Raw genomic sequence first — 25,686 nt, forward strand, 5'->3', positions numbered from 1 at the left:
GCTGTCCCCAACCCACTGTCTACATCCCCTCTGCTCTGTTCAGGTGGTGCCTCCCTCCTTAGGAAGCCCGCCCTGCTCTCTTTGGCATTCAGGCACATCCCAGTCAGGGCTCTGCTCGCTGGTCTCTAGTGAAATAAGCACTGGAAAGTCCAGGTTTTTCATCTTGTACCTAAAAACTAACCCTGGAAGGGGGAAGGAGGATGAGGAGACAAAAATCAAGTTGCTACCAGATGAGGACATTATAGGTATGTGTTGGGAAGAGGAGTAAAAAGGGATAGAATTCCTGGCTGTGAGCCCCAACTCCTAAGACAATGTCCTCTTGCCCTCACCAGTGACAGCAGGCTCAAAACCACCCCTGGGAAACAGTGCTGGGAGAATTCAGTGTCCACATACAAAAGAACGCATGGACCCGGCCTTACATTCACAACTCAAAATAGATCAAACCCAGGAAAATAAAAGTTAACACTCTTAAGAGAAAGGCTGGAGAGGGCTCAGTAAATACAATGCTTGCTGTGTGTACACAAGAGCCTCAGTTCAAACCCCTCGGTGTACAAGCCCAGCACAGGGGTTGGAGACAGCATATCCCAGCAGTCAGCCAGTCTAGCTGAATAGTGAGCTCCACAGTGTGTGAGAGACCTTGTCTCAAAAAAATGAGGTGGAGAACAATAGGAAAAGACGTCTAACAATGATTTCTGACCTTCATATTTGCATGCATGGAAATAAATCTCCCTTCTCTTGAACTTTACAGCAAATCCTATGAAATATCACCAAAAAACATGAGCAACAAATACAAAATCGGTAATTCCACCAAATGTAAAACCTTTGTGCATCAAAGGATACTGTTCAGAAAGTGAAAAGATAAATGCTTGCAAGTTATGCCCCTGATAAGATTCTAGAATCCAGAGTATTATAATGAATTTTTCTTATTGAATAAGGAGACAAACAATCCAATTATTAAGTCTTTGTATGTAGGCCAGATCAGAGGATAATATGAGAGGGAAAAATAAATGTGGTATGCTAAAAACTTTAAAATATTTTCTTTGAAGAGCAATCAGTTCAATGTGTCCTAACCCTATGAAAACATTTTTATATGATTGAGAAATTTTGGGCATGCCAAACATTAAGTTATCTGAATTTTTAAATTACATAATTTTAAAAGTTTTTATTAAATGTTGTAAAGGCATAAAGGTTATTGGTTCCAAGAGTTAAAGGTGTGTATGATGAAGAATTGAAAGCAAATGCTATGAACTCTAGGATTTGACTCATAAGACTGTTGAAAAAAATGAGAAGGAAATAATGAACCAGGAGCGGCAACGGGTTGCATTGCTAAAGTCAAGCAGTCTGCAGTAGTTTATCGTGCACGACAGCGATGCTGTAAAGCTTGTGTGCAGAGAACGTTTGCTGGGATCCAGACTGGTGCAGCCCCCAACCCTCCTCAGAGCTTCTTGAGGAGCTGGAATTGACACAGAGACCCACAGCCGGAGCACATGCAGAGAGTGGGAGACTCTGGAGCGCTCGGCCCCGAATGAGATGTCTGTGTCCAGCCCTCTGCTCTCAGGATCTGTGCAGAAGAGGATGAGATCCTGATGCAGAAGAGGATGAGATCCTGATGCAGAAGAGGATGAGATCCTGGGCATCTATCTTCTGCACTTGGCTTATTTCATTTAACATAATGGCCTCCATGTTCACCCAAATCCTCAAATGCTGAGATTTCTTTCTAAGACTGAACAGTGGTGTGTGTGTGTGTGAGAGAGAGAGAGAGAGAAAGAGAGAGAGAGAGAGAGAGAGAGAGAGAGAGAGAGAGAGAGAGAGGGAAAGAGTGTAGTTTCCACCTATACTTGCTGAAGAACACTTTGGTCGACTCTATACCTTGACTACTGTAAATTAGACTTCAATAATCCTGGGAGTTTGTTATTCTTTTTACACGCTGCTTCCATTTCCTTTGGATATATTCCCTGGGGTGGGATGACAGCTCACGTGACATCTCAACCTTCCTCTAATCTCTTCAGAGAAGCTTTTGCTGAACTTTCATGAACCTGATACATTTTCATCTTACACCACAGTGGAGGACAAGGAATCCCATTTCGCTCCATGGCTCCTTGATGCAGAAAGCAGAACTTTCCCCTACAGAGCAAGAAGCCTAACGCGCAAAGTCCATAGTTTGCATGGTTGCTTCTTGGGATAGTGAGAAGATGAACCAATGGCCAGCCTCCCTCCCACTTCCCACCCCACCGGCCCCTAGATGGCTATGCACTCACTGAGATCTTGGTTAAAATGTACAGCAACAAGGAGAGAACAGAAAGGTAGATCTGGATCCGCTTGCCTCCAAACCGCTTCCGCAGGTACTCTGGCATGGTCACCACCTGGATGGGATGAAATGGAGCCCAAGTGAACAGAGAGCCCAGGGCAAGCAGATAAATGGGGTCGATCCTGGTCTCAGAGCATCAGGAGTGGTCAGGGATTCAAACCCCTTCTTAGCCCAGGAAGTCTACAAAACAGCCAGGTGCCGTTTACTTATTTCAGCTCCACATACCATGTCAAGTAGAAGTAGGGAGGCCCTGCATTCAGCTGCAATGTATCAAAAGCACCCAATAAACACATATTCTCTAATACACACATGACTGGATGTAACCCAGGAGGCAGATGCTTGCCCTGGAGAAGGTGTATGCAAATGCACATATGTGTTTGTGTGTATCTGTCTCCCTGCATGTATCTGTGTGTGCCCATCTCTCTGCATGTCTGTGTGTGTATTGTTTTCTATATAGTGCATCTACTATATAAGACAATGGTAGCCTCTTGCCAATGCCCCAGAGAAGTTATCCGAATGTGAATGTCACCTTGTTCTACATAAGCAGTACAAACGATCGTAGCTGCAGGCCTTCCCAAATATTCTGCTAGTTCCCTTCTGCAAATCCAGCCCACTTCCTGTTTTGCTCCCTATGGCCTTAGCCTGTTGTCTTCTGGGACCAGTTTGTCACCAGCTCTGTGACCCTCCAGAAGGTACAGTCTGCAGCTTGTCCTGTATCACCTCTAGCTCCCAATGCAGACACTCACATAGAGGAGATGCTTATCTACGACACTGAAGAGGTGATGATGAAGCTATGTCTGGTCAGCCACAGGCTCCAAAACAGGAGGTGATGTTGTGCATAAATGAAGAGGGGGAATAGTTCTTTTTCTCTCTCTGTTTCCCTTCTAGGGGAGGAAGTAACGAGCTCACAGCAGTGTGTCATAAGAACACACTCAGAGGATGCTTCAGGGGGCTCTGAATATAATAGGGTCACCCAGGGGCCTTCCTAGATAGAAGAGCAATAAACCTGGACTGAACAGAGCAAGAGGGACTGTTTGATGCCCCTACACAGAATCAGGAGCTATTTTAAAACCTAGGACTGAAGGCAGACCTGCACAATTCTCTGTCATTTATGCCATAAAGTCCCACGTGGCCTCCAAGGACAAAGTTGGATAATGGAGCGGTTACTTACCCCAGCCTTGATGTAGATGGGGACAAACACCCAGCCCAGCACAACCACAAAAATCAAGGCCTGTAACCAAAACAAGAGGTAAACTCAGATCAGGAGAAATGTCCACATCTCTGCTTCTCTCAAGAGATGCTGAACTGCGGTAGAAAATCCCCACCTCTCTCTCTATCCCTTCCTTCCTAAGGGGCTAGGATAGACTTTGCTACTGGCATGGCCTATGGCAAAAGCATGTGAGCAACACTGGGAGAGAACCCAGGATGCTGCCCATCAACACAGCCCGGACTCCCCACTGTCAACACAGCAGGGACTCCCAGCTAGAGTTCTGAGTTCTCTTTCTTCTCTTCCCTGGTTTATAAAGAATAAAATACCACTTAGAGAAGAAGGGAAAGAAAGGAGGGAAGGAAAAGGAAGGGATGAGGTAGGGAGGGAAAGAGGGAGGAATGGAATAGGAAGGAAAAAAAGGAGATCCAGTAGCATTTCCCAACCCCTAACTTGGCTAGAGGATGCCTTGTCTTTGGGGACCAATGGAAGGGGGCTCCTGCGACTGTCATAGCTAGCGGGCCTCTCATGTGAGTGCTCCTGGAGTCAAACCCTACTGCACCCAGGTGCTTCTGAGGATCCCATAAGATCTCAGGATCCTGAACACAGACTGAGCTGGCTGCCTGCTAAGACTCCGCTATCATCGCATACGAGAAGCTTGGTCCTTAGTGTAGAAAGGTGGGGGCATTTTATGAGGTGGCAGAGCACACTGGGACATCCTTGCGTCCTTGAGCACTGTTCAGAAGGGACTGGGGTAATTCTAAAGGGACTCCTCAGCTGTTCCCAGTGGGGAGATTTTTACAAAGCCAGTCTTGGTTCTAACCTATCTTCCTGAATGAGTGATGTCCCTCAATCATTTGCCACTGACGTTCCACAGTCCAGAGGGAGTCTCACAAGAACCTGTACAATGCTGTTTAAACTTCAGCCTTTAACCCTATTGACTAAAGAAGTATATTTTCTTTATAAAGTTAAGCTGTCTCCAACATTTCATTATAGCAACGAAAATGGAACTGAGGACTGTTAGGTTGGGAGCGTAGACTCCAGCACCTGGCATTCATCCCAGCCCCCAGGCCTTGAAGTTGCTTTAGTCTGGACTCCAAATTCCAGCATGCCAGGTCCTGACCCCTACCTGGGGAGGGTCAGGACCACTCCCACAGGGTAATTAAGTTGGCTCCCAGAGGAGAAACACGTGTGTTAGTGTCTGCATGGGCTCCCTGCTGTCCTGTCTCCTGGCCACGCACTCGGCCACCCGAGAGCATCTTACTTAATAAAACAATGGGCATTTTGATTTGACCTAATTGGACTTTTTTGCACTGGCGGAGCTGTCCTTTCCTTATTTTTTCTTTCTTTTTTTTAAAATTTATTTATTATGTATATAGCGTTTTTGAGGCACCAGATCTCATTATAGATGGGTGTGAGCCATCATGTGGTTGCTGGGAATTGAACTCAGGACCTCCAGAACAGCAGTCAGTTCACTCAACCTATGAGCCATCTCTCTAGCCCTCCTTATTTTTTCTTAACAAGGACCAGCTCCTTCTACCTCTAGGACACGGAGGCTCAGGTGATACTCACGATCCATTCAGAACCACCCATGGCGATGCCTGAGGCTGCTCCTGTCCCCGCCAGCCCCACAAAGTGACCACTTCCAATGTTGCTGGCAAAGAGAGAGGCTCCGATCTGGAAACAAAAAGTGAAAACTAAATACAGTTAGGTGAGCTGGGACAACGGAAGAAGAGACGTGCCCGCCAAACAAAGGCACTTGAGCAATCAGAGGCCCGCTGGGGTCTTGACTATGTTGAAATCTGTAGGACAAGGTCCCGCAGCAGGCATGATGACTTGGGAAATAGCAAAACACAAAGAGAGGCTCGAAAGAGCAGCAGGTCACATCGACATCCACATCTGTCGATCATTTTTTAATATGATTTAACTGTGAGGAGGCCCTGGGAAGTCCCCAGTCCAGCACAGTGCCCCTGAGTCTCCTGGGACTGTCTGAGCCTTTCACCTCCACATCCTGTCAGACCAGGTGGCTGGGGCCCAACACAGGTTCTCAGTGAGTGCAGACGATGCTCTTGAAGGCAATCATATAGAGACCCCTGACCCCAGACTCCTTGTCAAGAAAGAGTGCAGAGCTGGTGCCTTCTTTGTGGTTTCCTGACATGAAATTTTGGGATTTCATGTGCTCAGAAGTAACACAAGATACTATTAATGACAACTAGTCTCTAAATCCACACCACATTGCCGTTTTTCTTCTACAAAGGTCCTGGAAGTGCCCCAGGAACAATCAAAAACCACCGCACTTTTCAGGAACACGCATATATATCTGACAAACAATTAAGAAGATGTTCATTAAATCCCCAAGAGTAGGGGATGAGAGGATGAAACTGAAGAGGGGGCTGTGCGTGGGAACCGAAGGAGAAAATAGCAACCTGGGCCTGGAGAGATGGCTCAGCAACCAAGAGGACACATTGCTCTTGCAGAGGCCCCAAGTTCAGTTCCCAGCCCCCACGCTCCAAATGGGAATGAGTGCAGGCCTGAAAAGACCAGGGTGACTGGAGTATGATGGACAGGGCAGGGTGGTGTGGGAGTGGGCGGGAAAGTCAGGAGGGGCTGGGCTTTAGCCAAGACAGGAGTAGATTTCATTCTTAGTGTTACAGGAAGAAAGAAAGAAAGAAAGAAAGAAAGAAAGAAAGAAAGAAAGAAAGGAAGGAAGGAAGGAAGGAAGGAAGGAAGGAAGGAAGGAAGAAAGGAAGGAAGGAAGAGCTTTTAAGAACTATTCTAATTTGTTCATGGAGTGTAATATTGGGGAAGCCACCTCTGCAGCTTGGATGGCGGCTTGGCCTAGGGGATGCAAAGACAAGCTGGGGACTGGGAGGCTATGCTTTAAAAACTAAGGCAACAATCTTTGTTGATGGATTTGACGAGGGAAGGCATAACCAAGGCTGACAAAGTGAATGCCACGCATTCAGAGGAGGAAACTTGTAAGTGACATTATACAGACTGAGCGGAGAACATACATACACATATATGTGCATAACAGCAATTAGTGAAAAAGAGATCATGGACTTGAAAAAGAGCTTGGGAGATGTGTGGAGGGAGAAAAGGAAAGAGGAAAATGATGTAATTATAATCTCAAGAAATAAAAGTACTAAGTTTTTAAAAGAATCTAAGGGGCTATATTGTTTAAAAATATGTTCCTCTTTCTGACCAAAGGTTTGGTGAAGATAATAATCCAAAAATAACCAGAATTTCCCTCCCCTTAATGTCCTTTAAAATGCTCTAAATCTGGATTTTCCCCCTGAAGAGAAAGATTACTCCAAGAAAATGCCCTAATGGTGCCAGTTCCCCATCCTGAACCGTTATACGCTCATTCGCCACCTCTCACCTGATTAGTTATTAAGCCTGGTGCTTTATAGCTGAAGACTTAATTATCAGAAGTTATTACCTGAACTACCTCACCTGAAATTCAGTAGACTTCTCTAATGTCCTCCCGCTACGGGGAGACGGTGGACATCAGGGCATCTCAGGCTGTCCTGATGTCCACTCCTCAGTCTGAGAAAGGATGGAATAAAGTCAGGGGCGTATTGCTGGTACTAGAACATTCTGGGACCAGGTGAGGTTCATCTATGTTAAGAGCACCGCTTTGGCCTCTTTCTAGACTTGACCCCACCCCCATCTATGACCTGTGCCCAATCATCCACAAAACCCCGGCTCTGTCTCTGCAATGTTATTGACATCTAGCACTTTCTTGTTTTGTTTTTAGGCTCTGGCAAAGATTTTTTTTTCTATTCCCAGTCTTCTAAAGTAGACAGAATTGTCTGTGAAACAGCTGGCTTTCAAAGAACACACAATTTAACTACAATGGGGTTACATCTGGCAGGGTGATGAAGTGCCCACAACAGAACTGACCACCTAAGGTAATGGCGGGCAGCCAGGCCGGAATCCACAGTGGGGTTTGTGGGTAACCTTAGCTTCTACCTGCTACTTAACAATTCACGTAGCATGAGGTCTCTAAAGATGACCTGCACCCACTTATTGAACCATGTGACATTTTCTACTGTGTAATAGGGTCATAAAGCCACAGTCTTCCTTTGGGATGGACCCTTTAATGATTTTGACATCACTTACTCATTCTTTTGATGTATAAAGTGCCTTAACTGGATTGCAGCTAATTGCAGATCATTTTTAAATACACCATTGCTACTATATTTAAATGATTTATATCTAATAGTCAAAGAAAATTTACTAACAAATGCTATAATAGACCTTGATCTGACATATTGTTAATTGATCCCACAGGTATTATTATAGGTCATGATTTTAGCGTCTATCTTGTCTCACTGAGTCAGGAATGCCACATTCACAGACAAATAAACAGACGTGGTGCAGACACCCAAGGGTTGTGCTCTCCGGTTAGCTCAGACACGAATCCTCGCTGTGTGAACAAAAGTTTGATGCAATTCTTCCTCAGAGGAGCAAGCGGGAGCTGCCGGGCGCTCTCCAATGTATATCCCAAGCCAGTCTGGCAAATGAGACAGCAACAGGGATGAAGAAACACCTTCAGGAAGTCCGAGGGGAAAACACCCTCTCTTCGTAAAGCTTGTGTTTCTCATGCTGAGAGTAGTTGTGTATTTCGGGTGTTTTAGAAGGAACTCCTTGGGAGTGGGGGGAGGCGGGTCTTTTCTAGCCAACTTGACCAATCTGAGTTTTTCTTCAAGACGCTTACTTCTCTTCTCTCAGTATAATCTTCCCAGACAGAGTGCTCTTTCTCCCTTCAAGCCGCGGCATCTGTTTCGGCTCTACTGGTACCTTGTGGTGTGTGGAGCGAGGAGGACTGTTATGTGAAGGCTCCTGGAGATCCTTTATCCAGATTCGTGCTGACCATCCAGCGGTAGTTAGTTTCTCTCCACATCGCCATTATACATAGAGACGGAGGCTGGAACACTGCTCCCGTTCCCCATGCTGAAGTGGAGGCCTACCCTGGAGTCCTGCAGGCTGCAGGTTCTCCTGCCTGCTAGCGACACAGTGGCTCAGCAAAGGAGCAGGAGCCCAGCTGCGGCAAAGACGCAGGTTTCCATCTAGTACTTTCAACATCGCTCTTGGCTGCCTGCCATTGGCTGCCTGCCATTATCTCCCAACAAGACTATGTGTGGAGCAGGGGGAGGGGAGAGAGAGAGCATGCATGCACATTGTGGGGGTGCTAATGGTGTGTACATTAAGGCCAAAGTACAACCTGCAGGAATCAAGTTTTCTTCCATGTGGGTCCTAGGGATTAAACTCAGGCCTTCAATTTAGCAGTAGGTGACTTTATCTACTGGGCCATCCCAGCAGCCTTTGCAACAGTTTTCTGCGTCATTTCATCTCTCCCTCCTACACGCCCCCCACCCACCCACAGCTCAGTTTCCTCTGCAAAGCAGAGCTCTCCTGGGTCCTCTCCACCACCAGCTCCTGTGGGCCTACTAAGCAGTGCCCTGTGAGCTCCAAACCCAGCAATAAATCCTTAGGAACTCAGTAAGAGGTCAAGGCTAATTTCTTCTGACTGTGCTTGAGCTTCCCATTTGCAGTTGGGATTCTTTCTTACTCTCTTAGCACTTAGGAGCTCACTGAGAGCCTCCCCACTGCTCATATTACAATTATTCAGGAGGCAGTCAAGATGGTGGCTTCCTAAGACTGTCACGGACCTTCCTCTAGTCCGTATCCATTATCTCCCATTGCACCCTCAGAGGACAACTACTTGACCCTTAAAGTCAATGTAGATTTCAAAGCCTAAAGTCCAGTATGACTTTATCTGGAGACAGGATTATCTCGAAGTTTATCAGGTTAATGAAGTCATTCAGGTGGGGCCTTGTGATAAGATTGGTGTCTTTATAAAAGGAAGAGACAATACCAGAGATCTTTGCTTTCCCCTCCACTGCCCCACACCACACACACACACACACACAAGCACACACGCACACACACAATGAGGCCATACGAAGACTCAGAAGACAGCAGCTATCTGCAAGCCATGAAAAGAGATCTCACCAGAACCAGCTCTGGCAGCACCAAATCTTTCAAATCCCTCTCATCACCAGCCCCTAGGCAGGGGTTCCCGTCCCTCTACTGCCCATCACTGTCAGAAGAACTGCCCCTCAATTATTTGGACCATTTGCCAAGGACAGCTTACCTCGCACTGCGATTTATTTCCCTGATAAAAACCAATTCAGTTTTCTATAGCACAGTGATTCTATCAGTAAAAATTTCACTTCAGTCCCTCCAGGGTTTGACACAAATGAAATGGTGTCAAATGAACCTTTCCGTAAGGGAGAACAACTTGCACCCAAAGGAAAGCATCCAGCTGCATCACTTCTCCCTGTTCTCAATGTTAGGGCTGGAAAGTAATGGGATTACACCTATCAAGACAGGCGTTGTTCAGTGACTATGCCTTCAGTGTGCAACTCAGCCCTAGAAATGGGCTCCTGGAACCAGAGCTGCTCACAGAGTCTTCTGCTCCTCATCAGCTCCACCTGGGACTTTTGAGACTGAAACGTCTCAGTTACCACCCAGACTTACTGAATTAGAGAACTAAGTCCCTCCGGGTGATTCTTACCCACAATGGAGTGCGAGGAGCCTGCCTTGTCCATATTCAAAGCCATCATTTCTCAGCCTTGTTTTGAGATCATGTGGGGAGCAGAACGGAGTCTCTAGCCACACAGAGGGCTAAGATCAAGTGTTCAAAAAGGCTGGTGTGAAAGAAATGCCTCTCTCTAAACGCCCACTGTGGCCCTCGATCTGGGACAGAGAGAATGGCTTTCAGAGGCAGCAAACATGCCTCCGCCATATTGGATTGCGTAGAGTAAGCAGGCAGGACCACGGAGTTGGTCCTAGCCATGCCTGTTTAGCATTTCAAAGGAAAAAAAAGTGTTCCTGGTCAAAACATAATTACAGATACACATTCAATAAAGACAAATCCAGATGGAAAAGACCTCTGAATGGGTTGTTATGTTGGATAAATGTACATAGGCTTGAGAGAGAGAGAGGAAAATCAGTATAGACAGTTACAATATAAGAGTACAGACAGTCATAGATTAAAGGAGTAAAGATAAACTGAATGCTGGGGAAAAGTAGGTGGAGTCACTGAGATACCATGTAGCTACCAGAGGAGAAAGACATGAGTTGCTAGCAGGAACCTTGCAGGTAAACCACAAGCCTCATGGTAAAATATAAAATAATAGAAATCTGTTAATTCAAGATGCAAGAGCTAGCTAGAAATACATTTAAGCTATTGGCCAAACAGTATTGCAAATAATACAGTTTCTGAGTGATTATTTTGGGTCTGGGCAGCTGGAAATAAATGAGCAGCCTCTGCCAATAGGCTAGGTTGTCTCAGAGACTCATAGACTATTCCTATTGCTCTTGGTTGCCCCCACAGGTAGAAGGTAAGTTTCTATTGCTAAGACACCACGTACTTCAGACACAGTGTGCAAAAGCCCCTGACTGAAACTGACTGAATGCCCTCTCTCTGAGGACTAGCTTTTATGACGCCGGAAGAATTCATTCATGAAAGCTTCCAAAGGAGGGGAACAGACAGTCCTACCCAGCTATGACACCTACAAAACCTATGAACCGTAACAATGACCCATATGGTATGATACCCCTAAGGGTGTAGTAGTGACAAAACACCTTACTGCTAACCAAGAGCTGCCTACCTGGACTCGGGAACTGTTCAACAGGAGAAAAAGTATGTCTAGTGCTGGAAGCCTGGTCACCTCTCCAGGGCTAGTGACGTCATGGACACTGCGGGAAGACCTGCAGCTTTACTAAAGCAGCCAGTGCCTCAGCACAGTTCTCGATAGCTGTCCCCACACCCACAGGTGAGTACAGTCTTCGCCATCATCAAGTAAAGTCCTCTTAGCCAGGAGGTTGTAGTGGCACATGCCTTTTATCCCAGCACTGGGGAGGCAGAGGTAGAGGGACCTTTGAGAGTTCAAGGCCAGCCTGGTCTACAATGAGTTCCAGGACAGCCAGGGACCTTGTTTCGAGGAAAAAAAAAAAAAAGAAAGAAAGAAAATAAAAGAAAAAAGAAAATTCCTCTTTACCATAAATGGTGACCATTACTAAAAACCACAACCAGTCAAAATACAGAGTTGTGGAGCCCAGCTCTTAGGGACACATCTACAAAACAAGTCCTGTACCTAAGGCTTGGAGAATATTGCAGAAGAGGGAATGGAAAATTATAAGCCATAGGATTAGGGAATTTGCCTTGTAATTATTCTCCTGGGAATGTCAGAAGCTACACCCATGAAATCTCACCAGCATGACTGGCTAGAATGGGCTGAACAAGGACAACACTAATAGACACGCCAAAGTGGCTGTGAAAACCACCGGGTCTCCGCCCTGCACAAGTAACTGTCAACAACTAAGGGATCTTGAGAGCAGGAGAAGTAGTTTTCCCCAGGTAGAGCACACCAACTGGTTACCCAGTACCAAATTCTCAGCCCGGAAACAGGCATGCAGGTAACATTATACAGACCAAGCAGGCTATTGATAGGAATATGTGGCGGGGGGGGGGGGGAGTGTGTGTGTGTTGTGTGCATATACAAGTATATGTATGCATATACATATAAATACATACATAAACTTGTAACAACAATTAATGAAGAGAAGACATAAATGTAAAAGAGAGCAAAGAGGGAGTGTTTAGAGGCAAAAAGGGAGGGGGGAATGATGTAATTATAGTATAATCTCAAAAAGTAAATAATAAAAAGAGAAAAGATTTTTTTCAGAGAAACTTACCGGCCACCACACCATACTTCGGCCTGCCAGGAAGAAGCCTCCAACCGTCCCACGGTTAGTGGAGAACATTGCCTGAGGGAGAGAGGATCAAATTTTTAACAGGAAAGTAGAAGAGCAATTGTGCCAACGGAAGGACGTGCCCCATCCCACGGGCGCGTCCTTTTGTGTATTCCACTCTCTGAAGCACTTTTCACTCCTTATCTGCCCGCCCCCTTCCCACCAAAGCCTCGGTGCATTCACACAAAGGAGCTCATAGATGCTTGCTTACATTTGATGGACAGGGAAACTGAAGCCTTAGAACTAGCTTACTTAGCTTAGAACATACTTTCTTCTCAGCAGCTCAGGGACCTTTCTCCAAAACTGACCACATGCTTGAACACAAAGGAAGACACAAAAGATACAAGACAATTGAAATAGCTCACTGTATCCTATCTGACCAGCACAGATTAAAGGTGACTATCAACAACAAGAGAAACAACAAAAAATTTTCAAGCTCATGGAAACTGAAGAACTCACTAGTGAATGAAAAATGTGTGAAGACAGAAATTAAGAAAGAAATGAAAGACTTTCTAGAATTGAACGAAAATGAAAAGACAGCATGGCCAAACTTATGAGAAACAATGAAGACAGGTCCAAGAGGCAAGCTCACAGCACTAAGTAACTACATCAAAAAAATTGGAGAAATCGCATATGAGTAACATAACAGCACACCTGAAAACCCTAGAACAAACAGAAGAAATCACACCCAAAAGAATTAGAAGGCAAAAATAATCACTCAGGGTTGAAATCAATAAACAGGAAAAATATAAAGAATCCAAAAAATCAAGAGTTGATTCTTTGAGAAAATCAACATAATTGATAAACTCAAAGCCAAACTAACTAAGAGGTGGAGAGAGAAAATCCAAATTCACAAAATTAGAGGCAAAAAGAGCAACATAACAATAGACATCAAGGAAATGCAGAGATTATAAGGACATACTTTAAAAACATGTGCTCTACAAAATTAGAAAATCTAAATGAAATGGAAATTTTTTCATATACACCGTCTACCAAGGATAAATAAAGACCAGATAAACAAATTTAAACATAATTATAGCCCCTAGTGAAATGGGAGCAGTCATTAAAAGTCTCCTTCCCCCCAAAAAAGCCCAGGGACAGATGGTATTAGTACAGAAGTTTACCAGACTTTCAAAGAAGAGTTGATGTCAGTACTCCTCAAATAATAATTCCACAAGACAGAAACAGAAGGAATATTGACCAAATCATTTTATGAGGTCACAGTTTCCCTGATACCCAAACCACATAAATACCAAACAAAGAAAGAAAATTAAAAACTAATTCCCTCATGAACATAGGTGCAAAAATTCTCAATAAAATACTTGTAAACTAAATCCAGAAATACATAAAAAAGATCATCCACCATGATCAAATAGACTTTATCCCAGAGATGCAGGGATGCTTCAACATATGTAAATCTACAAATGTAACCCACAATACAAAGAGACTGAAAGACAAAAGCGACATGATTATTTCATTAGATATATAAAAGGATTTCAAAAAACTCAACACCTCTTCATGATAAAAGTTCTAAAGAGATTAAGAATACAAGGGACACACCTCTTCATAAATAAAGGCAGTTTACAGCAAGTTCATATAGCCAGCATCAACTCAAATGGAGAGAAACTCAAAGCAATTTCACTAAAGTCAGGAACTGGATGAGGTTGTACACTCCCTCCTCAAATATTTAATATAGTACTTGAAGTCTTAGCCAGAGAAACTAAAGAAGATTGGTGGGGTACAAATTGGAAAAGAAGAAATCAAAGTATCTTTAATTACAGATGATAAGATAGTATATATAAGTGACCCTAAAAATTCTACCAGGAAACTTCTATATTTGATAAACACTTTCAGCAAAGTAGCAGAATACAAAATTAACACGCAAAAGTCAGTAGCCCTCCTATATACAAATGACAAAAGGACTGAGAAAGAAATTAAGGAAATAACACATATCAAAATAGTCTCAAATAACATAAAATATCTTGCATGCCCAATCATACTCAAAAAAGCATTTGCTCAACTATGTTCATAGCATCATTATTTGTAATAACCAGAACCTGGAAACATCCTAGATGCCCCTCAATGGAAGAATGGATAAAGAAAGTGTGGAATATATACACATTAGAGTACTACTCAGTGGTAAAAAAAACAATGACATCTTGAATTTTGCATGCAGATGGATAAAAATAGAAAACGCTATCCTAAGTGAGATAACCCAGACCCAAAAAGATGAATATGGTATGTACTCACTCATTAGTGGACTCTAGCCATAAACAAAGGACATTGAGCCTATAGTTCACAAGCCTAGAGAAGCCAAATAACAAGATGAACCCAAAGAAAAACATATATAGATCCTCCTGGATATTGGAAGCAAACAAGATTGCTGGGCAAAAGTTGGGAGCATGGGGGTGAGGGTAGGGGTAAGGATAAGGTTGGGAGAAAGGGAAAGGGGAAGAGGGAAGGGAGAAGGGAAAGAATGGGGAGAGCTTGGGTGAGTGGGAGGGTGGAGATGGAGGAAGGGTGGATATAGGAGCAGGGAAGAAGATATCTACATTAAGGGAGCCATTTGAGGGTTGGCAAGAGACTTGGCTCTAGAGGGGATCCCAGGTGTCCACAGGGTTGTCTCCAGCTAGGCCCTTGGGCAGCAGAGGAGAGGGTGCCTGAACTGGCCTTGTCCCACTATCACACTGATGATTATCTCGAATATCACCATAGAATCTTCGTCCGTTGACGGATGGAGATAGAGACAGAGACCCTCATCAGAGCAAGGACTGAGCTCCCAAGGTCCAGTTGAAGGGCAGAAGGAGGGAAAAGACGAGAAAGGAAGTCAGGACTGCGAGGAGTTGGTCCACCCACTGAGTCAGTGTGCCTGTTCTAATGGGAGCTCACCAAATCCAGCTGGACTGGGACTGAACGAGCATGTAATGAAACCAGACTCTCTGATTGTGGCTGAAAATGGGGGCTGACTGAGAAGCCATTGATAAAGGCAGTGGGACTTGTTTTTACTGCATGTACTGGCTTTTTAGGACCCTAGTCTATTTGGATGCACAGCTTCCTAGGCCTGGATGTAGGGGGGAGGGCCTTGGACTTCCCACAGGGCAGGGTTCCTGCCCTCTCTCAAGCAAGGAGGAGAAGGGAGGAGGGGGAGTGGGGGAGTGGGAGGGGAATGGGAGGAGGGGAGGAAGTGTAAATTTTTGAATGGAAAAATAAAAAAAAATCTTAAAAAAAAGGTCCAACAATACCATTCTTAGACATCTATACAAAGGATGTGTCATCTACCACAGAGACACTTACTCAACTATGTTCATTGCTGTTCATTAATAATAACTGGGAATTGGAAACAACCCAGATGACCACCAACAGATAAATGAATAAGAAAAGTTGGTACATTTACCCAGTGGAATGTTACTCAACCATTATTAAAAAAAAAATTAAATTCTCAGGTAAATGGACAAACTAGAAGAAAATCATCCTGAGTAAAGGAACCCACACCCAGAAAGACAAATATGCTATGTATTTGTTTATATGGGGATGGTAGCTGTTAAATTGTTGAACAAGCAGCTAGAGTTTGTTTAACTGCAGAAGTGAGGTTGAGAGGAAGGGACTAAGGGTGAGGGAGGTGTCTCCCTAGAAGGGGAATTGAAGAGATAATGATGGATGGAGGCTGGAAAGGGGAACTGGACTGAGGGGATCAAACAGGAAGCTGGAGGGAATAAGGGGCAATGGAGGGAATACAGGGAGAGACAGCTAAAGCTAAGGGCCATTGGAGGGGTCATATGGAGACCTAATGCAATAGAAGATTCCTAAATTATGTACACAGATGAAGGTTCTAAATGAAATCACCAAATAACAGAGTGACCCAACTGGATATTCCTCATCACCAAATCAAGTTTATGGTACCAGAGTGGGGTTATATAGAATTGAGTTCTTAGCCAAAGAGGTCCCATGTGAATCCCTAAATCCAGGCTGGGACTTGTCTGTGGGTGGTTAGGAGGATGATCTTTCATTTAGCTATGTAGTTCTGATATATAGGATATATACTGGGAAAAGTTTCATAACAAGAACTATTTGTCCCACAAGAACAAAGACACTGGAAACCCTGCCTTGTTCTTTGGCTGATTGGGTGACTTACCCCACTCTGTGAGACCATTGAGAGAATTTAGTTACACAGTCAAAAACCTTGACTCCCACAGCTAAATCTCAGCTTCCTTCCCTGAGATACATTAGAAGCCAGCTCCCTGTAGCTATCTTCCATTTGGCAGGGCATGCAGTCAGGAAAGGAGTCTTTCATAAGGGCCACATTTGGGGCCTTCAAACATAAAGCAATGTGCAAGCCCCTTTGAGATCGAGTGCCCTAATTCTCCCATAGCTGACTTGGGAAAGTGCTAGCCCAGCTGACCCTCAGCACTAACCCTAAAGAAAGCCATCCACTCGCTGCACCTACCCATTTCCCCTTTGCATTTTCTGTCACTAACCCGTGATGGAGGTGGGTCTTGTATCTATCTGATGCTTTCTTTGGTTAATTAATAAAGAAATTGCCTTGGCCCTGATAGGACAGAAAATTAGATAGGCAGAGTAAACAAAACAGAATGCTGGGAGAAAGAAGCTGAGTCAGGCAGTCACCATGATTCTCCCACCTGACACAGCCACAGGTTAAGATCTTCCCTGGTAAGCCACACCTCGTGGGGCTACCCACATTATTAAAAATGGGTTAAAGCAAGATGTGAGAGCTAGCCAGTAAAAGGCTAAAGCTAATGGGCCAAGCAGTGTTTAAAAGAATACAGTTTCCATGTAATTATTTCGGGGCATAAGCTAGCCATGTAGCAGCCGGGTGTCGGGGACACAAACCCGTAGTTAATCCTAGATATGTGCTATTTTGTACGAACGCTCTTCACAATTTAGAGGCTATTAAATCAATCTTTCTGCCTCCTAGTGATGCTCCGGTGGGTGTCTTCCTAATCACGCCTCCCTGAACTGAGTCTCCTGGGACAGCTCCCATCTGCCTTATGACCCCAAGAGAAACACTAGGTTTGTAACCTTACGATTACCAGAGAACTGTTTTTGTTTTGTGTGTGTGTAAAAACTGGAAACTTTGCAGAACACAAAGAGTGCAGGGAGAAAATAAAAACACATGATTCTAAGAGCGAATGTGTGAATTCATTCAGTCACGTCTTAGACTAAGAATTGGATTCTAAGTCCTTTGCTGCGCTGAGGCATCTGTCCTGAGCCTTGGCAGGGAGTCAGAAGTGGACTCTGCTGGCCCTTGATACCTTCTAGACACAAGGCTGGCACACACAGGAACTCACAAGCCGGAGGCAGCACACACGACCTGCACAGGTCTGCAGCAGATGGCCCTAGAGCTGAAAGGAGGAGTGGACACACGCCCCCACCCCCAACACAGAAGCTGTCTACAGCTGATAGCCACTTGCAAATAAACAATTAGCTTCCTCCAAGGGAGTCTCACTGGGGAAACAAACCACTCTTAAGGGCAGGGCCATGCCCAGCAGTGGATGCCAACACGGAATGAGCTTAGTGGCAAGTTTGGAGAGTCTTGGTCTCACAATGTTATGTCAGGCATTTTTCTACCCACAGGTCCTTTGCTTACGTATTGTGTCTTCCAGTTTTGTGTCTTTAGGGGATCCCTGTGTGCTTTTATATCCATGTGCGTTTTGTGTGCTTTTTCTTTGGCTTTTTCTTGGTGGTTGTTCTGTCCTATTCTGATTTGTTTGTTTTTCTTTATCTTATTATATTTTATTAGCATCCATATTTTATTAGCTTCTCCTTATCTCTTTCAGAACAGGACTTGGCTCCAACATTCAATTTCCTGGTGCTCCTTTTCCCTTAAACTGCACATGTTGTATTTCTTTTTGCCCTGCTTGCTCCTTTAAAATGTAGACCTGCATTAGAGCGATGGCCAACAAACATCGGAACATCAGAGTCGATATCGGGATGGCTTGAAATCTCCTCTCTGAACCAAATTACATTACCATTTGTTTTTCAATTTAGTCTCAGGCTGATTCTTGGGACAAGGGCAGGAAACAGTCACATTCTTTCCAAAAATCTCACACTAGTCTCCAGTCCCAATGGATCTCCACCATCTGCACAGCCCTCAGCACTGCTGAATCATAACTTAGTTCAGGGAGATCTTGATCATCCATCTTTTCTATAAAATATCACATTGATCTACTCTATTATCACATGGTGCTCAATGGATCCATATTGATAAGGTATATGTACATCAGAGGATGGAGAATGTCCAACCAAAATTCAAGAGGCCTCTATCTCAATGAAATTTCCAGCAGTACAGTGGTACAGGCCATGTAGAGATAATCCTTTTCTAAGGTGAAAGACTAAGTTATTGTACCTGGCCCCACCCATAACCGAGAAAGAAGCAAGATGCTTAATAGGCCTATTTAGGTTCTGTTGACAGCACATTCCTCAGTTGGGTGTGCTGCTCTGGCCCATCTACTCAAGCTTTGAAAATTGCGAGCTTTGAGTGGAGCCTGGAACAAGGAGATGGCTCAACAGGTGCAGGCTGCTGTACCACTTGGACCGTATGGTCCAGCAGACCCAATAGTACTTGAGGGGTCTATGGCAGATAGGGATGCTGTTTGGAGCCTTTGGTAAGCCCCCATGTGAGAATCACAGAAGAGCCCCTGGGATTTTGAAGAAAGGCACTATGATAATCTGCAGACAACTATTCTCCCTTTGAGAGTCAGCTCTCGGCCTGCTCTCGGCCTGCTATTGGCCCTTAATGGAAACTGAATGCTTGACAGTTGTCCACCAAATCACTCATGAGCTGGGTGTTGTCTGCCCCATTAAGCCAGGAAGTAGGTTGTGCTCGGAAACAGAGGCAGAGGCAGTGAATCTCTGTGAGTCTGCGGCCAGTCTGACCTACAGAGTGAGTTCTGAGACAGCCAGGGCTGTGTAGAGAACACACATGCTCACACGTGCACAAGAAAGAAATAAGGAAAGAAAAGAAGGAAGGAAGGATAGAAGGAAGGTAGAAAGGAAGGAAGGAAGGAAACTAGGGTGTTGGGTCCTCAGAGAGAAGATCCAGGTGTGGCTTACAGTTTCCTGATACTTGAAATGGGGCAGTCATGTCCAGAGCAACCTACATAGGTCACAATCAGATGAAATATAAGAACTGAGGACAAGTGGCTTGAACCTGATACTGGGAGGATTTCTTCTCTTCCAGGACTGTCCAGAGATGGAAACTGGGTCCCAGGGGAGAGTTTCCACTGGAATGCTGTTGGTAACTTGTGAAAACTGTTTTCTCAAATGTCCAGTGGAGAGATGTGTGAGTACAGAATGAGAGGATTGCACTCAGTAACTTTAGGCCCATCTTCATGCGCACGTGAGGAAAGGAGGACATGAGAGCATCTGGACTCTCTCACTCAGTGATGGAGCAGGGACAGAGAAGAGGGTTTCCAGGAAGGGCAGTGTCTTGAGGGAGGAGAAAGGAAGGATAGCATTGGTTTTGTGTCATAAGCTCTGAGTTCTAGTTGTCTGGTACCGATTTGTCTGAATGACTTCTGGCTACCCATTCCGACCCTCATTAATAAAAGGCAAAGGTTAGGCTCCCTGGGGCCATGCCAACCCAAAAAGTCAATGATGCTAATAACTCAAAGGCCATTCCAACCCAGGCAGCAATGACCCTACTGATTCAAACAGCAAGGGTCTTAATGACAAGCAATCATCTGATTAGGCCAAAATAAAATGGGTTTGAGGGCTGAGGAGATGACTCAGAGGTCAAAAGCACTGATTTCTTCCAGAGGACAAAGGTTCAATTCCCAGCACTCACGTGGCAGCTCACAATTATCTATAACTTCAATTCAAGGTGACCTGACACCCTCTTATGAACTCATAAGACACTGTACATGTGTGGTACATAGACATGCATGCAGGCAGCACACCTGTATACATAAAATATAAGTTAATAATAATAATAATAATAATAAATTTTTAAAAAGAAGACTATGGGTCTGATATTGGGTACTTCAGATTTTATGGGTTCTCTGCCATGTGTTATTTTATCCTGCCTTATTCTATTATGCTTATAACTCTCTAAAAGTGTAGCATTTATTTTTGTTCATGAGCCATACAAAAGTGGGCTATGGGTCAAGATTTGGCCATTTATCATAGTTTTTAACAGTTCTGGTTTGGGTTGGTAGCATCTTCCAGTAAGAATAAGGTCAGCAGTTCAATTTAGATGTATATAAACCCCCCTGAAGAAACAACGAGAAATAGTGAAGAAAGGGGAAATAAATATCAAACAGGAAATAGGACAAGGCCCAAAGATAATCAGTGAAGAACAACGCTGAAAGAATACAGAGCCCACACAGGCAATGTTGGCATGGATGGGGATGGAGATGGAGAACAGTAGCTGCGGGTGATTTTCTAAGCCGAGGCGCACAGTGGGCTGGGGTGCCTCTGTGCAGCCCAGAAACCATTCAGAGACCAGAATGCCCATCCCTGATTCAAGCCTTAACACCTCAGTAGGATAAAGAGGAGTGTTAACTGGAAGACATCCATCGTGTCAAATGAGCAAGGTCCAGAAGCACTGGCTAATAGGAGAAGATTAAACATAGACAAATACTAACAGCTCATTAAGTAGCATTTTAACAGGACAAGTGACTCTGGTTCACAGATATTTCAAAAGTGCAAACACCATAAAAATTGTAAACATTCACTGGACTTGGAGGGGGGGCGCTAAAATGAGTCTGGCTAAGAGCAGCGACATGATCAGTGCCTGGAAAGGGGGCGGTGTAACTAGCAAATGGCGGACTCGCATCTTGGCTCTGACATCTACCAGTCTTAACTGGAGGGGAGAGGCAGAAAGCAAGCACCATGCTTGAGGGCCTGGTGTCAAGGCAAGGATCAAGACACCTGAAAAAAATTTCCTAGAATCATAAAGACCTCTCAGATGCACATCACAGTATTTGGGGGAGGCATCCTGAGAACATGCCCATTTTATACTAGGATAAACTGAGGCTGGGGGAGTTCGTTCTTCATCATCTAGTTCAGCTGCATGAGAACAAGTACTAAAGGTGAGTATTCTAGACACCTGCTTCTGGTAGGAAGACTGGTGTAGTGATGAAGACTCAGCGGCGCTGACACAGGAGTGACACCCAGAAGTCCTTCTGTTACATGTGGTTTCTACAATTCCAAAACTAAAAGAGCCCATGTTCCCTTCCTTCCTCCCCGATACAGCTATGTCTATAAAAAGGCTAATGCCCAAAATCCTTTTGTAACTCAAGAGCCCATAGCGGCCTTCACAGCAAATTCAACCTTTAGAGGTTGCTGAAAAGCTCGCATGCTCTGTCTAGCTGTTAGGTAGCCAGCATCATAAACGAACTTTCCAAGTTCCAGGCTTTGAAGAACAAGTTTCTCTGGTTTGGTGTGTCCCCAGAGTCCCAAGAGGAGGCACATGTACTTCCGTCTCCCCAGGACCAGGCCACTCTGCTCACCGATTCCTTCCTCATGGCTAACCCCAGAGGTCCTCTAGAAACCCACCATACAACGCTAACCCTTCCCCAGGAGGGGGCACTGCTCAGCCATAGGCTGCCTCATGCACCTGCTACGCAGAGGCTGCACCCTCTGGCTCTAAATTGTTTCTTTCCCATTGGAAACTGGATTCTTTGGAGGTAGGACAGTACACACCTGCCCTGGGCCCCTCCCTGCAGCTCCTAGCTGTCCCTTTCCTGTCCCTTAAATTCTTCTTAAAAATTTTAATTTATGTTTTTAAAAAGAAAACAAACTTTTTTATTTTACATACCAATCCCAGTTCCCACTCCCCCATCCTCTCATTTCTCCACCTATTCCCCATCCCACCCCCTATCTTCTCCTCAGAGAGGGTAAGGCACTCTGCTTTGGGGAAGGTCCAAGGCCCTCCCTATTATATCTAGGCTGAATAAGGTATCCATCCGAAGAGAATGTGTTCCCAAAAAGTGGCCCCACAGACTGCCCCATCCATACACCTGTCACCCCCATTCAGAGAGTCTAGTTTGGTCCTCTCCTGGTTTCTTTTCTGTCAGGCTGGAGTTGGTAAGCTCCAATTAGTTTAGGTAAACTGTTTTGGTGGGTGAGAAGCTAAGTAACAATGTGAACCCTAAGAAAAACATAAATAGATCCACATGGAAAGGGGAATAGACAAGATTGCCTGACAAAACTGGGAGCAGGGGGTGGGGGGAGAAGGGAGGGCAGAATGGGAAGAGGAGGGACACGAGGAGGGGAGGAGAACTTGAAGGAACGGGATAGCTGAGATGGAGGAAGGACAGAGATGAGAGCAAGGAAAGAGATACTTTGATTGAGGGAGCCATTATGGGGTTAGCAATAAATATGGCACTAGAGAAATTCCCAGGAATCTACAGGGATGATCCCAGCTAAGACCTTAAGCAATAGAGGAGAGGGTGCCCGAACTGACCTTGCCCTGCAATCAGATTAATGACTATCTTAAATGTCACTATAGAACCTTCATCAATCGACTGATGAAACAGATGCAGAGACCGCAGCAGAGCACTGGGCTGAGCTCCCAAAGTCCAGTGGAAGAGTGGGAAGAGTGAGAATATGAGCAATGAAGTCAAGAACTGTCCCTTACCTTCTACCCTAGACTCTGTGGTCCTCTGAATCACCCTAAACAGCCAGCTCAGGGTATTCCTGGACCTTTCTTTGGGACCCTCCACCTTCCTACATACAAAAACGCTCTGAACTCCTCCCCAACATTCCGGGACATTCCCACTCCCTTCTATAGACCTATAAGCCAATCTTGGTCTTTTGTGGTTCAGTGAAACCATGGCATCTCTGTGCACCCGCTCATGCCACACAGTAGCCCTGGACCCTTCAGTCTATGTCCCAGGACCCGCACATACCCACAGTCCGACAGCCATGACCACCAGGAAGTAGATGACAATGACTGAGATGTCAGCCGCATTGCGAATGCGCTCATAGGACGGTATGGGAGAATCTGAGGCGGTGACCGCGGGGCTCAAGGTGCTAATGTCCATGGCGGTGGCGAGGAGTCCCTCTGGCTCACTGGCTCCCCGGGGCCGCTCACTCCTTATAATGCCTTTGAGTTAATGATCAGCCCCGAGGGAGGGGACCCGTGGTAGTAATGCTGGGCCCCTGTCGCTGCTGCTCTTCACTGCACCTTCAAGAAGCCTCTCCCCTGTGACCCATTGAAAGAGGAGCCAGCAAAGATGCAGGAGAGACTGCTGGCAAGTGACCTCCCGCAGGTAAAGGCTGATTCGTGAGCAGGGAGGGGCCTGCTGGGGGTGGTGCCCGCCTGACACAAAAGTCCTCTGTACTCCCGCAGTGGGCACCCCGCGCAGTTGCCACACCTGGACTGGCACATCCTTCGTGGAGCAGAAAAGGAAGAGCTGCACAGAGGGCCCGGAACACCTGGAGCCAGTGGCGCACACTCTGTGACTCACCTGTGGCAGGTGCCTCTGAAAGAGACCTGGCGTTTCTGTGAGCCTGGCTTCTCCGTGTGAAAAATGAGTGCAGGACATTTCAGAGAACTCAGCCAAGTTTTGGTTTCCTGGAGAATATTCTCAGGAGGATGAGATTGCTGGGGCAAACTCAATACAAAACTCTTGGCCACCAGCAGCAAACTCACCCGTTCCTGACTTCACAGCCTGCGATGCCCCAGAGCAGTGCAGGCTCCAATGAAAAGAGAAGAAGAAGAGAAAAAAAGAGGGGACTCACCAGAGACATTTCCTTGTCCTGTGTCTTCACCTACATGATTCAACCCACCACAGATGGAAATACTTTTGTGCTGAATTTGTACTGGCTGTTTTCCTTGCGATTCCCTAGACAATATTGTATACCAGTTTACATAGCTTGCACATGGTAGTCAGTGCTACATGTAATCCAGAGACGATTTAAATCACATGAGAGGACATACATGGGTTGTGTGCATGATTCTATAGTTGTGCCTTTGTATGTAAGAGACTTGAATTTCAATATTGATGGGATCCTGGAACCAAGTCCCCTCAGACAACAAGGGACAGTTTGTAATATGCATTGAAACCCTTTTAAAGTGTGAGAGATGTCTGGGTGTGGTGACACATCTCTGGTCCCAGCACTCAGGAGACAGAGTCAAAGGGATTGTGATTGGTGACTAGGCTACATATATGGTAAGACCCTGAATCAAAAGAGTAAAGCATACAGACAAGAAGATGCCAGAGAATCTCTTTCCAAGATCTCATCAAACCCTGGACATTTGGACAGGTGTCTGAGCCACAAGCCTGGGCTCAGATCACACACAGTGAGCCAAGAGCTGCGCTGGCCCTGCAGCCCAGGCCAGGCCAGAGCATCCTGCAGAGGGAGGACTTCTAGAAACCAATTCCCAGGCTAGCTTTGCAGATGAAGCATGGGGTAACACATCTGCAACATCCCTAGCTTACCTTCCCGTGAGCCCACCAGTGCCTAGCATTCAAGCATATTAAGTTAAACTTCTGTCTTCTGAACGAGAGAAGGAGCCCAGCACTTGCTACCTAACTTTGCAGGCACTTGTTTTCCTCACTTACAAAATGGGGTCAATCATGTCTAAGGCAGATGATTCCACACATCGAAGGCATCTCACACACAGTGAAATATACATGCAGTGCTCAAGAACAGGACTGACGTCATCACAGTCACCTTCATGGACTCAAAGATGAGGGGCTCTCAGGAATGCTCTTGCCCTCACAAAGCTGGAGGCGGGCATGGCCTAGGCACAAATAGTTCTTTTGTTTTCACAGTGACCATCCTTGTTTTCCCCTGTCACGGGCACTAGGACTTGTAAGGTTAGGTAAATTGCCCCAAGCGTCTGCAGATGAAAATGACCAAACTGGTATTCAGTCGATGTACCTGTATTTATTTTAACCATCACTGGAGAGAGGGGATGGGGCGGGGACACATCAATAAGTGATGATATTCAGACCACCGCCAGGCCAGCAGCCCTCTCTCCCTCTGACGTTACTCCCATTGGTAGTTGATCCCAATCTCTATAGGTCTCAGACATTGAAATGAGCCATTAATTTTGAGAAAGACAAGTTAAATCAGGACAGGTCTTTCTAGGCACCATCTTCTGGCAAATATCTTGGTTTGTTGCAAACTCAGAAATTTGAGGTGAGAGGAAGAAAAAAAAGTGTTCATTGACACTCTGATCCTGGAAAGTCCAGTTCTCTGGAAGTCACATACCAATGTGACTACATATTATATATGTATTACATCATACTAAGATAATAAGTTTTAATGACATCCAGATGTATTAATATGATTAAGGAAAGCTCTCTAAGAAACTGGAAAATCTTTCCAGGTGAGTGTGGGGTTGGGAAGTTATTCGTGCATTCAGCAA

At 45.2% G+C, this 25,686-nt stretch overlaps 1 protein-coding gene and 1 pseudogene across 4 annotated transcripts in view; both read right to left on the reverse strand.

Annotated features, from left to right (window-relative positions):
* Positions 1–25,686, reverse strand: part of Slc5a1 (solute carrier family 5 member 1) — a 160,448-nt gene that overhangs the window by 38,761 nt on the left and 96,001 nt on the right. Inside the window, exons 1-5 of one of the 4 annotated variants that reach the window (XM_050141336.1) lie at positions 23,216–23,419; positions 12,288–12,359; positions 5,088–5,192; positions 3,480–3,539; positions 2,259–2,363 (exon numbers count right to left, since the gene is read on the reverse strand). In XM_050141336.1, coding sequence (XP_049997293.1) covers positions 2,259–2,363; positions 3,480–3,539; positions 5,088–5,192; positions 12,288–12,359; positions 23,216–23,350 — 477 coding nt within the window. In that variant the 5' untranslated portion in view covers positions 23,351–23,419. Of the gene's footprint in view, positions 1–2,258; positions 2,364–3,479; positions 3,540–5,087; positions 5,193–12,287; positions 12,360–23,215; positions 23,420–25,686 lie in introns of those variants that run through there. The other 3 variants (XM_050141337.1, XM_050141339.1, XM_050141338.1) reach the window with 3 other exon arrangements.
* LOC126500726 (BCL2/adenovirus E1B 19 kDa protein-interacting protein 3-like) lies at positions 7,931–10,135 on the reverse strand (annotated as a pseudogene).

Source organism: Alexandromys fortis, unplaced genomic scaffold (genome assembly GCF_014885135.2).
Source record: "Alexandromys fortis isolate MF-2015 unplaced genomic scaffold, M_Fortis_MF-2015_v1.1 scaffold_7, whole genome shotgun sequence".
NCBI classification, from domain to species: Eukaryota; Metazoa; Chordata; class Mammalia; order Rodentia; family Cricetidae; genus Alexandromys; species Alexandromys fortis.